Here is a 13,621-nt window from a genome sequence, read left to right on the forward strand (position 1 = left end):
CATTCATATGAGAAAAGCTAGACTCACACGTATCGGTTGAGCTAAACATTGTCAGAATAAGTGATGCCAGTTCCTGATTGTGGGGTACTGATACTGGCTAGTATCACCGGCTACACACAGAAACCTGATTTGCATGCAACTATGTTTCTCCTTTAATTAATTTATTTTTTGCATGCAACCTCTTGCGAGCCAGAAAAAAATTAAGAGGGGCCGCATTTGGCCCACGGGCCGCTATAGGTGAATTGGCCTAACCCTAACCCTAGATCCAAATGTACTTTTGTACTGTAACTGTCTAGAACGACAGTTACAGTACAAAAGTACATTTGGGTCTACTTGACTGAGTCATTCTACAGTAGAAGACTTTAGATTTAAATATATCTTCAATATATCCTGTAGTTTAAAAAAAAGGTAGGATTGACTAGAGACTTTGATGATAACTTTGGAATATTTCAACCTGGACCCTGTTTCCAATCATTTTGTGTCTAAGGGACAAATGAGGAAACAAAAATTGAAATTGTTTTATGAAAAAAGGTTTTGAAAAGGGCTGCAATGTAATCCCATGGGGCAAAAGCGCCCTGTCAATGCACAGTTTGTTCTGTTAAAGTGCTTGTTTCTGGCACTGAAAATATCAGATTGCATTAACAGGGAAATACTACTTTAGAACATTCCTTTAGTTTGATTCCGGTCTGTTATTATGTCAAACCAAGTCTCACTCAATGAGGAGTTTTGCGAGAATTGAGTTTTTGCAGGAAGAGAAGAGTGAGAACGGGAGTAATGGCTGAAGGAGTGTTGAAGTTGATTTGAGATTATAATGACAAGAGACTGCAACAACGAGATTTCAGAGTGAGACTTCTCCTTGTGTGAGACTTGGTTTGCCACAATAACAGATGCACAATATAATAATAATAGTAATGAAAAAATGAATGCAATAAAAATAACGCAATGTTATCTTGACGTGATGCGAGTACCATTGCTAACAGAGTCCCTTTAAATTGCTGATGAGTGAGAGCATGCAAGCGCTCTCACTCCAAGAGAGTGCATTTATGCAATGAATAAATGTTGATTTTCTAGAATTCCCTCCAGGGGACAGAACGTTTAATAGTTGCATTGAATGCATAAGCCTGTGTACTATAGAGTGGCGAAGGCACGACCCTTCCGGTAGAGCCCATGGGACCTATGAGATCGAAAAATATGATTGGATTTGCATGAAAAATTATAATTTGAATCCAAAAACAACATATGTTTAATCCGGGGCATATAAATAATTAAAAATAAAATAATTACTTTCTCTCCATTGAAACCCATTCATATTTCACGATCTCATAGGTCCCATGGGCTCTACCGGAAGAGGCGTGACTTTGACACTATAGATCGCAACAGTATGGTTCCGGAAGTAAAAATCCCATTCATTTTCTCCATAGAGGTTTTGAATAAAAGCCATATTTTCGTAACCATCCAAAGTATATTTACAACTTGCCGTCGTATTGTTAAATGAGGGTAAATGCTCCTACAGAAGCCACCTTTTAAAGACTTGAACATCTAGTTTTTAGAAAAACATGTTTTATTCGCGATGCCATTTGAAACCACCTACTACTACTACACTACCCACAATCCTTAAAGGGGACCTATTGTGCTTTTTCGACTTTTATGACCTATAAACGTTGTTATAATGACTGATAGTCAAGTTTAACCATACTAAAGTGTCAAATAATGACGTACATGCATTTCGACGCATTCCCTGCTGACAGTCTGGGGTGGCTGTGCAGAGTGCTAAACACTCGGGACAACGTTTGCGATTCACTTGTTCACATTTCCGGGAAATCATCTACGTAGAGGCACTCCTGCCGCGCACCCATATGCCTGGTAGTGTTGGCCCGTTCGTTCGCGAACCGGTTCGAATAAACGAGTCTTTAGAAAGAACGAACCGAATCGGTTCTTCTCTCTCGTTCGTTCGGTCGTCTCGTTCACCATTCGATTCACCGGAAACTCGACTGAACGAACGAACGAGTTTCCGGTAGCACTAACTCCACTGAGTCTGACTGACTCAGCTGAGAACCGTGCAATGGCGTGCATTCCATGATGCGATTCACTGTTACCGGAAACTAGGCTGAATCGCAAACGACTCCTCCACGTTCAGTCGAGTTTCCGGTGAATCGATTCACCGGAAACTCGACTGAACTGGGAGGAGTCGTTCACGAATCGTATGTTCGTTCAGCTTGGTTTCCGGTAGCGGTAAATCGCATCATGGAATGGACCCCATTGCACGGTTCTCAGCTGAGTCAGTCAGACTCAGTGGAGTTAGTGCTACCGGAAACTCGACTGTACGAACCAACGATTCGCGAACGCCTCCTCGTGGCGAACTGAATCACGCGAACTGGGTCACGGAAACTAATCATTAAATCCACCACTAATGCCTGGTCAAATCTGCCCGCGCGTGCGCTTCAAGGAAGGTAACCAATCACAACGGAGTTGGGTTGGCAGGAGGGGGGCGAGGGGGCGGAGAAGGACGAAACCGAGCGTTGACAGAGAATGCTGAAAGCGCCCAGATGAGAGGAAGAGTTTCCCGAAAATCTACATCGTTTTTTGTGTATGTTTAAACGTGACTATCAATCATTATAACAACGTTTATAGGTCATAAAAGTCGAAAAACATAATAGGTCCCCTTTAAGTGTGACACAACGTCTTCAATTGGTGGGCCATGCTGTTACCATAACATTTACCCACAAAGTCAGGCTGTCGATGATTGCTTGTGATCACTTCACACTAGTATTGATATACAAAGCGAACAAACATTTGAACGTAAATATAAATTCAGACCGCCTGCTGCGGCCATCTGACCGACACAGACCCCGATCATTTGTAATACATTCAGTTTATTAATAAGTTACGTTTCATATTTGCTACTGCTGAAGTGCAAATAATTATTTTAATTATTAAATTGGATTTTTGGTGTTTGTTTCCCTTGTATCATTCAAAAGTACTAAAAAAGGAACAGGGAATTAGGGAAATTACTTAAACAAATGACATTAGGTTTATAACTGACTTTATGTGGAGGTATTGGTGTTTGTTTCCCTTGTATCATTCAAAAGTACTAAAAAAGGAACACGGAATTAGGGAAATGACAAATGAAATTAGGTTTACAACTGACTTTATGTGGAGGTGTTCTAAGTTCCCTGGACGATTGTGAAACGAAGCCAAGCTTCCAACTTTCCTGATTGGTCGTTTTTACAACCCCTCACCGATTGGCTGCGTCTGCCCTGACTGCACCGTATAACACCCCTCACCTGTGACCAGATAGGTTCCTCTCAGCATAAAGTGAAGACAGCAAAAATGGTGAGTGTTTTACATGTATTACATATGTACATACAAAGTGTATATTGACAATATATACTAATAGATCAAAGGGCCTTAAGGTGGACGCTATGTTTAATGCACACTTCTCAATAACTTATTTTCATGGTTGCTATACATATTATATGTATATTTTCGTTTGTAGCTAATGTTATACCATAATGACAAATGTCTGAATGTTATAATGGTAGGTTATGTCTGTTATATACATTAAAGGCACCCAGTGCAACTTTATGTAAACATTCAATGAAAAATAAACATTCAATTTCTAGTCTTTTTTACACGTAGTAAGTTTCAATAACTCCATACCATTACATATCGACATTCAAGGAGCAAAGATGAGACGTCGTTGTGTGGTGAGAACTGATAGAAAATCGTAAACAACAACAATCGCCGGTGGGGAGAAGCCATTTTTCCATTGACTGGAAGCCTGCTTTATTTATTGTAGGTTACAAAAAATAAAGAAAATGGCGGCATTGTTGTTGTTATCGATTTTGTATCAGTTCTCACCACACAACGACGTCTCATCTTTGCTGCTTAAATGTCGGTATGTAATGGTATGGAGTTATTGAAACTTACTACGTGTAAAAAAGACTAGAAATTGAATGTTTATTTTTAAGCCTCGAAAGTTGCACTGGGTGCCTTTAACAAAAATATATGTCCTCCAAAGTTGAGGAAAAAAAGGAAAGTTGGAATATTAATATATGTTGAATTTTTTGGGGGTTTTGGAGTTATTTTACAATCAGAAAAAATAAGTTAAAAAGAGCTATAAGAAGTTAGGTAGCAGTTAATTTATCTAATTTCATTGTTTATTCAAAATCATTTAAAAAATAATCTGAGTTTCTAAAGCTTATTAGGAATAATCGAAAGCAAAGCAAATTCCAATGAGGTAAATTACGTTATTATATCTCCGCTGTGTCTCAATTATCTTCTCACGTTGCTTCTGATAGTGCAAGTCCAAATGTCTGCTTACTACAGATATGACCCGGGAACCCTACTACAGAATTCTCAGTGTCTTTCGCTATAGGTAACTGCAAATATATCCCTGTCTATCTCTTTTAATATTAGTCACCACAGAGTTGACTGAAAAGTTGCTGTTAACCATTACCCACTTGTAATAAAAAGATCAAATAGAGCGGAAGATAGTTGGATCTTATCTCTGATTAAACATCTGACAATCTGAAGATCCCCTAACGAATGAAGGCATTGTTCTAAGCAGCATCTGTGTAAATGATAAAACAAGAATCGTTCCAGTTACCACAACCCATTATAAAATACATCATGGTGAACATGAAGACAGATGTATGGCTACTTATCTATATTGGCCATGTGTGTGGACACACACACATGCAAACACACTTTAATTTACACAAACACGGATACACACACATATGATTATGCTCGACCTTCACCTTCAAACAGTTATACGCACACATGCACTCAAACATATGCAAATACACTCCCATGTTCACAAGCACTTATACATAAACACACACACACAAACACAGTGCTACACATGAAGTGATTCACACACTCATAAACACACACTGACACATATGCACACACCTAGGTATAGATTTTATTGTTTTACTGTGTACTCATGATAACCATGCCTCAACCATCAAACATTTACAGGCCTTACTGTTGTACTCCCCCTCAACCCTGCTAAAATGTAGATATTGGTAACTCTTCAGTAATAAAAAAAGGTTTAAGGGGGCAGTGAACCCAAAAGCCTTGGTAGTCATGGCTGATCCTGATATATCAGTGTTTACTGTTAGGAATGATAGGTAGGTAACTCGGGCGGAAGGTAGCCCACAGGTTATAGAAACATACTTGAACAACCCAAAGTTTGCTGGTACGATTCCCTAGCCCGATGGATGATTTGGCTGAAGGACATCTTCTCAGAGTCAATATCAGACACAAGCTCCTTCCATAGTGGTCACTGTGCTCTTTCACATGGTTCTGATTTTGGGTATGGGTTTCGTTGTGTGCAGGCTTAATAAGGGAGTATTATATTTATTTCACATTTATAAAGATCCATTTGAGGCAGGGACATAATGAAGTAGCATTTCTTCGTTTTTCTGATATGATTTGAGTCAGGGGAGGGCAGAATGATTTAATCTAAAAGAAAAAAAATCCTTCATCCAGATTTCAACCATAACATATATTTTCTTGGATGACTTTAGTTCTCAACTAAAATTAATCCTGTGAGACCTTTTAGCATATAAACCATTTACAATACTTAAAGTTAGTCTTATTCAAACCCACACTGAAAAGTGACAAAGTAAACAACTAAATCAACTCATCTAGCCTTACCGAACTTCAATCTATCTAGTTCATAGTTTTTAATGCTCAGAATAAGGGTCTGGCAGACACAGATCATTCAAGTCTGTTCTACTATATTAATATAACACTGAATATATATAACTGAATTTCATTTGATTTGATGCAAATGGAATTCAGATGGAAATTCAGTAGCTTAATCGGGTTCAAAATATCTCTTCTCTCTGAGAATACTTTTGGAAATTATCCGTGACAAAATGAGGCGGTAATAATCAGAAAAGTAACTAAAGTTCAACTCACTTTCAGACAGAACCCTAACTGTTCCAATCCGTCCATGAGCAGTGGGACAGTGTGTGCGATTGTACTTACTTTGCCTTGCCATGTGTGTTTCTAATCTGGGATCAAAGATCAAAAATATGTTTTTTCTCTTTTTGGGTTCACTGCCGCTTTAACTTTTGAATGATAACTGTAAACACACACACACACACACACACACACACACACACACACACACACACACACACACACACACACACACACACACACACACACACACACACACACACACACACACACATATTGAAATTCTGCACGGCACTTTGTCGCTCATGTTACCTGATAGCAGATGTCTGTACGCAATTGAAGGAGCATATCAAATAAATTAAAAGGACATTCATGTCACCTGTCATTCCAGAAAGTCTCGGACATGACCTTCAAGGAGGGGGCGGAGTTTAAGATCCGGTTGAAGCCTAATGATGATGGAAACAGGTGAATGAGGATGCAGCTACAATATAAATAGGCCCTACATGATAAAATGTGTATAAGTAACAATAACATTAAATAACATCATACATTCATTAATTATTAACTGTGAACAACATATTAGGCTTATCAATACACAAGTGAAATTATTTTTGTATCAGAACATCGTGTTATTAAATAAAACCCCTATGTACGGGGGGCACCCTTTGGATTATGCTAAAAACAGCATTACAGAAAACGTGATGCTATAAAAGTTATGCTATATGACGTTATTACAGTGAAACTATTTTCCCTATAGGCCTATTTGTATCAACATATTGTGGCACACGCCCCATATTATGCAGGCTATCGTCTATCCAGCCGGTTCTCATTCACTGTCCCCCTTTATACCCCTGTAGGTTCTCAATCAATGTTGGTCACGATTCGGACAACATCGCGCTGCACTTCAACCCGCGGTTCGACGAGAATGTGATCGTCTGCAACTCCTCGTCGGGCGGCAGCTGGGGGGAGGAGTACAGGGAGGGATCCCTGTCCTTCAACCGCGGAGAGGAGTGCAAGGTGTGTACAGTGTGTGTGTTTACAATGTGTGGATACACAGGGTGTTTTTACAATGCATCTTTGTGACTGTGTGTGTGTGTTTGATTGCCCCATTGCTTGCAAGCGATACCGCCCACTTCTATAGGAGCAGAATGATTCAAATGGCCTATTTTTCCAATAGTACACTCATAGATTTCAGTTTAAATATTGATAGATCAATATTGTCCTGAATCTGTATGTAAATGCCTTAGGGACGAGATAGCTCGTTACCTTCCTGTTCACCACAACCAATAATAAGGCATTAAAATGTCCTGTTGATAGGCCAAGCTATAAAATGACATCAGCGTGTAAACATAGTTTAGTAGACACCAGGGCCTATTAGGCTGGTACACCTGTTTAGTGTATCATATGGTAGGCCTACAACCTTCTTTAGCTATTTCATCTGTTTGTGGCTGTTGCCTGAAGGATATGGGCTGGGTAAAGTTTGTCTAGTAAACACTGCCCTATGCTCCCTCTATATGCGATGCGACACATATCCACTATCACTCTACCTATGGTCATTACATTGAGGTGAGGGTTAGGTTTATGAGCTCATAAAGTAGTATCGAGCTGGGAACCAGATGTAGCCTTTATCTGCCAGATATATATTGGAAGTCAAGATGAGTTGATAATATTTCTTTCTTCCATACCTTATCAATCCCTTCCTTCTTTTCCTTTGCCCACTCTCCTTCATTCCTTCCTTCCCTCCATCCCTCCTTGCCTTCTTAACTTCGGCCACTTGTTAATATGTATTCCTTTTCATTCTCCCTCCCTCCCCTTCTTCCCTCCCTCCCATACCTCCTTACCTCCCTCCGTTCCTTCCTTCCTGTCTCTCTCCCACTTTTCCTTCCCTTCATCTGTCCCTTATCCCTCCCTCGATCCCTCCCTTCCATCCATCCTCCCTTCCTCTCTCCTCAGTTCTACATCAACTTCACCATGGAGTACTTCTTCATCAAGCTTCCGGACGGTTCCACCATGAGCTTCCCCAACCGCCTCGGAGACATAAAGTACAAGTTCTTTGAAGTCCACGGTGATGCCAGGATCGTTGGAATCAAGATCAAGTAGTGGATCACCTTCCCATCGGCCCCCTGTTTCATTAATAAAGTCTCTATACATATTTTCCAGTCTTACGTTGTAGTTTACAGAGTCGGCCTGAAGGGGGCACTGCGCTTGTAATCTCACACAAACACTATCTACACTACAGCAGAGTAACCATAACGACAGGCCACCAAGTCTGGAACCTTAACCTGTGTTGATATCAAACAGAGGTCATTCTGGGAAAACAGCCATGTAAGTAAACATGGGATTATCTATAAAAACACACGATAAAATGAATATGATAAACAGAGTAAAGAGGAGGATTTGTGAGTGTAGTGCGATGAGGTCCATGTATCAACAGGGGTAATTTACATGTGGACTCAAAGTGGCCTGACCCAGGACTGAGAAATGTACCACTACTCAACTACATTCCCTATAAGGTGATTGGAATCATTGTGTGTGTTTGTGTGTGTGTGTGTGTGTGTGTGTGGCACGGTAGGGCACGTGTCTGCATTTGTGAAGCACTGTCAGTGGCAATAGGATCACTTTCCGCGCAAGAAAACAAACACATGCAACAAAACATATGGTTTAAGATTTTAACGGGCAAGTCTGTTCATAAAAAGAAAGTCGACGTCATAAAATAAAGTAAATCAGCAGTATTATCAGGGGGGAGTAATGTTACCAAACTCTTGAAATAACAATATAGTTAAAAAACACCAGTGGTTCAAGTGCATTACATGTGAAATTAAATCCATTTCTACTATTTTTGTCAACAAAGTGGTTGAAATGAGTGGTCCAATATGTGCCTCAGCGTTTCCTTGCGGTAAAGTTAGAAAGTCCAACCAAATGTTGTCATTTTTGCACTTTGCATTCCACATAATTTTGGGTTCGGCCCTTGAGAAGACACTTTCACCAAAGCCCTTTACATTGAATCCAGAAACACGTGATTGAAGAGCAGGTAGGGGGTTAGGGCATCTTGCCGTACGACGCCTCCACTGCTGCAGACATTGGGCAATTGTCAAAACCCCCCCCCCCCCCCCCCCCGCTGACCGGGTCATCCGCAGGAGGCTCCGCGCAAGGCTATGCAGGGCCCGCTGACGGCCGAGCCGCCCTCCGCCCTGCTGGAGGCCGTGGTCTGCCCCTTCTGGGCCAGGTAGTCCTTGTAGTTCCGTGTCAGCAGGGTGTACAGCAGCGGGTTGACGCAGCTGTTGCCGTACGTCAGGCACGTGACCGAGAAGTTGACGTAGTTGTGCGTGGCGGCCGACAGCGGCCTGAGGCTCTCGGGCGCGAAGAGCTTGGTCAGCTGCCACACCCAGAAGGGCAGGAAGCAGGCCCAGTACGCCACCACGATGGAGAAGATCATGCTGGCCACCTTCTGCTTGAGACCCCGCCTGCGCGCCGAGCGCCCGCGGCTGCTGCTGCTGCTGCTGCTGCTGCTGCCACTGCTGCCGCCTCCCAGGCTGGCCTGCGCCGCCCAGTAGTGCCTGGCCAGCCCCGCGTACAGCGCCACCATCAGCAGCCCCGGCACCAGCACGCTGGTCAGGAACATGACGGTAAGGTACGCCTTGAAGGCCTCGGGGGTCCAGGTGGGGAAGCAGATCCGCTTGACGGCGCCGGCGGCGTTGACCTTGCTGCCCTGGCGCTGCCGGATCATCACCATCATGGGCAGCGTGAGCACCACGGCCGCCGCCCAGATGAAGGCGGCGGCCACCTTGCGGCCGCGTGCCTGGGAGCGGCGGGCGCTGAAGGGGCGGGCCACGGCGCGGTAGCGCTCCAGCGTCATGGCGACCAGCACGAAGACGCTGGCGTGCATGGTGAGCAGGTCCAGGCTGAGCAGGAGGCGGCAGCCCGCCTCGCCGAACAGCCAGTCGTGGGCGAAGTAGGTGCACACCACGAAGGGGATGGTGGACAGGTAGAGCAAGTCGGCGAGCGCCAGGTTCAGGATGTACACGTACATGGAGCCCGTGCGGCGCAGCGCCGCCGAGCGCATGATGAACAGCGTGTACACGTTGCCCGCCACCCCCAGGGCGCACATGGTCATGAGCATGGCGCCGAGGACCGATGTCACCCAAAGGCCGCCACCGCCACCGCCAGAAGCAGAGGTAGACCCTGGCCCTTCCCCCGCCCCGCCCCCAGAGCCCGTGTTCAGGTTTTGACCCCCCTGGGGGTTAACGGTGGTGTTGGGGGTGCAGTTCATCGTGGACCAGGCGTCATTGCTTGGGTACCTGATATTTTGCTCATATGAGAACTAGAAACAGCCGCTCATATTTACCCGCCGCACAAGGGGTCAGGAGACACACTTCAATTGATTTGCGAACTCGAAAAAGGAGGTTCACTCATTTTAAGAACAGAATTCTGAAAGTTCCCTTTTAAAGGTGGCATTAAAACATCCTGTCTGCTTTAATCCATATCCATGTACTTGCTCTTAGTCCAGGTGCTTATAGTGTCGTTCAGCTGGACGTAAGAGTCAGCTTCCATTCAAAGACCAATAGAAGAGGGCAATTAGATCCTGTTGCCGTAAGATATGAGCCTTTCTTTTTCACTGTTCTTAGAGAAGATGGAGTTGGTACTGATGTTGCTTCGCTGTTGTGGATCCCTTGCTCTCCACCACGTCCAAAAACAAATCAACCACAGTCCTGTCCTCTGTTCTGCAAGCCACAGAACAGAACAGTAAGAGCTCACGAGGAAACCAACTCCCAATCCAATGTTTAAAAAAGGCCGTCTATCTCCGCAAAAATCTAGAAACTTCTAGTGACCTCCGTTCACAGGTCTCCACTTTTGTCTGAGGAAGACTGTTCCTATTGCCTCAGTTCGCTGGAGAGCCCTTAATGTACATCTTTTTCTTTCTTCCTCCCCTGCTCCCTTCCTACTCATCCACCCCTCTCTCCACCCCTCTCTCACCTATGTGCGAGCTAGCACGACCCTACAGATGGAAGAGGAATTTCTCTGGGCCCCTGAGGACCGGCTCCGATCACTAGGGTGTCGCTTTAGACACCCTCCCATTATTAGCATTCAGGGTACACAATTTGGTTTTATATTGTTTGAATACACCATCCGACAAAAAGCCAACGGGTTTTGGATTATTATAAATTGAAACAATTTATTAAATAAATATTTGTGAGATGTCATTACTCATTTGTGAGATGAGTTTGCTTCCTATTTATGTAGAGTATACACCCCTACTGTCCACAAGAATCCCCCCCATATGGATTTGGAGAATTGTTGCCATGTCCCAGTGGTGGAGGTATCATAAATATGAAAGAGGGCATTCGATTATACTGTAATGATCAATTAGGAGGCCGAAGCCCTAAAGGAAGTGATGCAATAGGTGACTGAGGTTCAACATTTGAGAACCCCTTTCATCAAAGGGGGTCTCAATGGACTCATACGCTTCAACAGCGGCTGCAGCAGAAGTTTTGAGACGAAAGATGATCAAGACATTTATAGAATATTCCCATTCACATGATTCTTCGCACGACCTGCAGGTTGGAGAGACTGAAATAACCCCCAAAATGAGTAATAATGTAAAAGCAGCCAAGTTGCTTGAACTATTTATTTCATTCCATTGTTTCGTTGATATGCATTATTGAAAAGTTTCAAGCATATGGATTTAATGCAACATCCACAAACAGTTCAAAAATGGTACCATGAAATGTCTTGTTTATTGTATTAACCAGTTCATTTCTCTTTTGTGAAAGTCACCAAAAGTTAAAAAAAGTTAAACGCAAGGTCACAGGCTAACAGTGGAGCTGTTTTGGGAACCAGCAGCCAAGAGCTTCCATGGAAACTTTCTACCCATGTTAAATAGATTTAGTTGGCAGTTCCTTTTCTGCACATTTTTTAAACTTGTGGAAGCACTTTGCAGTACTGGGAGACACCATTTCTAACGGTAATGGAGCTAGATTCTAAAAATATCAAAAGATGCCCAAAGCAAATACCTTTAACCCATAGTTGAGTTTCATTGACCACAAATTGAGCAGAAATATTTTGCATACAAATCTTTAAATAGTTTAACCACATTAAGAAAAATACATTTGTTAATTTTTTTTATTAGTGAAGCCACAAGTTTTGCACATTATCCAAACAGAATACCTGAAATGTTGATATTTCAGCCCTTTCGGGTTAAAACAAGAGAAAAGGACAACCTAACAAGAGTGAAAAGTTTGGCTTAGGTGACCTATAGTTCAAAGATGTCCCTGGTCAGGTAGACTAAATAAAAGTGTATTCCCAATTGCTCCAGGACATTCGTGTAATTTACTTGTGAGCTCTCCCTCAAGCCTAGAGAGACATCAGTGTTGAACCACCAACTGAAAGAGGGTATTTGCCATTAGTATGAGTGACAACATTTCATGGCTATTCATTTAGTTCATTATATTTAGCCGATTTGAATAGACTTTTCTAGCAGGTGAGGCTGTCAAAGAACTAAATATGGAGCAACTACAAAAAGTAAATTTGCAGCATGACCAAATTATACAAAAAGTATAGGAACTGTTCTAGCAGATATGTTTTAGAAGTCTCTTTTGATAGGCAGGGAATAATTGTCTTTGTCACCCTGTAGTCATGCCATCAAATCTGTTGGGCAAAGTACGGCTACTGATTAATCCAGTAGACTCACCAGTCAAGTCCCCCTAGTTAGAAAATGGAAGAAACCCAGTTAGTCATGTTAAATATTCTGTTACAAATGAAGACAGATACTTTCCACATATTGCGATCCAAGTTACTGGCTGCAGTCTCGGATTTTATAGTTCTATATGAATAGATTCAATTTACTAAACTATTAATCATGCTTCAGAAGAATTAACCTTTCTTGGATAGCAGATCTACCACAAGCCTCCATTGCCATAACCTCCAGATGGCTTACGACCTACGGCAACTCCTCGACTACTGCAAGCCAACAAATTGGCTCTTGCACACCAGACACGCATTTTCCTTTATTTTAGGTTTTCAAGCATCTTAAAATACCCAAATCATCGCTCCAATACACAAGTCAGCTAATGGCCTACAAGGAAATGCTGAAGCTAGTGTTAGTGATGGCGATAGAAATGGACAAGCTTGCGTGTACAAATATGCAACTAGAATTGCAAGGTTCACAGCCCAGTTGCATAAGTGGTCACAACCGTTGGATTGTAAGCAAAGGTAAAAAAAAAATAAAACTTCCCACAAACTAGTCAACATGGTCAATTGAAAGCCTGTACAAAACGACCCTGGAATAGTCAAATGCAGCTTTACTGAGGATGAATTAAGCCAAATTGCATAAACATCCAATGGTAAACAGTATACAAATGCAATCAAGGTTGCACTCACACTAGGCCATCTGTCCGTGGGCGTCACAACTGTGGCCTGGCAACGGTAGGCTCTTGTACATACGCCATCACGTGCGTATCCAAACAATTCTACCAAACCTTAACCAACTAGTGAAAAATTGAACAAAACTTTAGCACACACCCAGTGACTAATCACCTTGTCCAGGGGTGTTCCAACGTGGTTTACCAGAGGGCCTTGTGGACTTAAAGCCACACATTTGACAGACAGCACGGAATGACGTTAAACTAAGCTAATCTACAGGTTACTAGTGCTAGTGCAATTACATGAGCATTTTGCACAATATTTG

At 42.6% G+C, this 13,621-nt stretch overlaps 2 protein-coding genes across 2 annotated transcripts; one reads left to right on the plus strand and one right to left on the minus strand.

Annotated features, from left to right (window-relative positions):
- Window positions 1–3,253: 3,253 nt before the first annotated feature.
- On the plus strand, window positions 3,254–8,092 carry lgals2b (lectin, galactoside-binding, soluble, 2b). Its single transcript, XM_060047383.1, has 4 exons — window positions 3,254–3,333; window positions 6,329–6,402; window positions 6,795–6,954; window positions 7,891–8,092. The coding sequence occupies exons 1-4, from the start codon at window positions 3,331–3,333 to the stop codon at window positions 8,035–8,037; spliced, it is 384 nt and encodes a 127-aa protein (XP_059903366.1). The 5' UTR covers window positions 3,254–3,330; the 3' UTR covers window positions 8,038–8,092.
- A 502-nt stretch (window positions 8,093–8,594) lies between these two features.
- On the minus strand, window positions 8,595–10,884 carry uts2r4 (urotensin-2 receptor 4). Its single transcript, XM_060047382.1, has one exon. The coding sequence runs from the start codon at window positions 10,205–10,207 to the stop codon at window positions 9,065–9,067; it is 1,143 nt and encodes a 380-aa protein (XP_059903365.1). The 5' UTR covers window positions 10,208–10,884; the 3' UTR covers window positions 8,595–9,064.
- Between the last annotated feature and the right edge of the window lie 2,737 nt (window positions 10,885–13,621).

This window comes from Gadus macrocephalus, chromosome 3 (genome assembly GCF_031168955.1).
Source record: "Gadus macrocephalus chromosome 3, ASM3116895v1".
NCBI classification, from domain to species: domain Eukaryota; kingdom Metazoa; phylum Chordata; class Actinopteri; order Gadiformes; family Gadidae; genus Gadus; species Gadus macrocephalus.

Excerpts from the sequence above, each read along its gene's own strand:
- lgals2b (XM_060047383.1), top strand. Across the intron at positions 6,403-6,794 it reads CCTAATGATGATGGAAACAG|GTTCTCAATCAATGTTGGTC; the intron begins GTGAATGAGGAT and ends ATACCCCTGTAG. Across the intron at positions 6,955-7,890 it reads ACCGCGGAGAGGAGTGCAAG|TTCTACATCAACTTCACCAT; the intron begins GTGTGTACAGTG and ends CTCTCTCCTCAG.
- uts2r4 (XM_060047382.1), bottom strand. The coding sequence starts at position 10,207 with ATGAACTGCACCCCCAACACCACCGTTAACCCCCAGGGGGGTCAAAAC.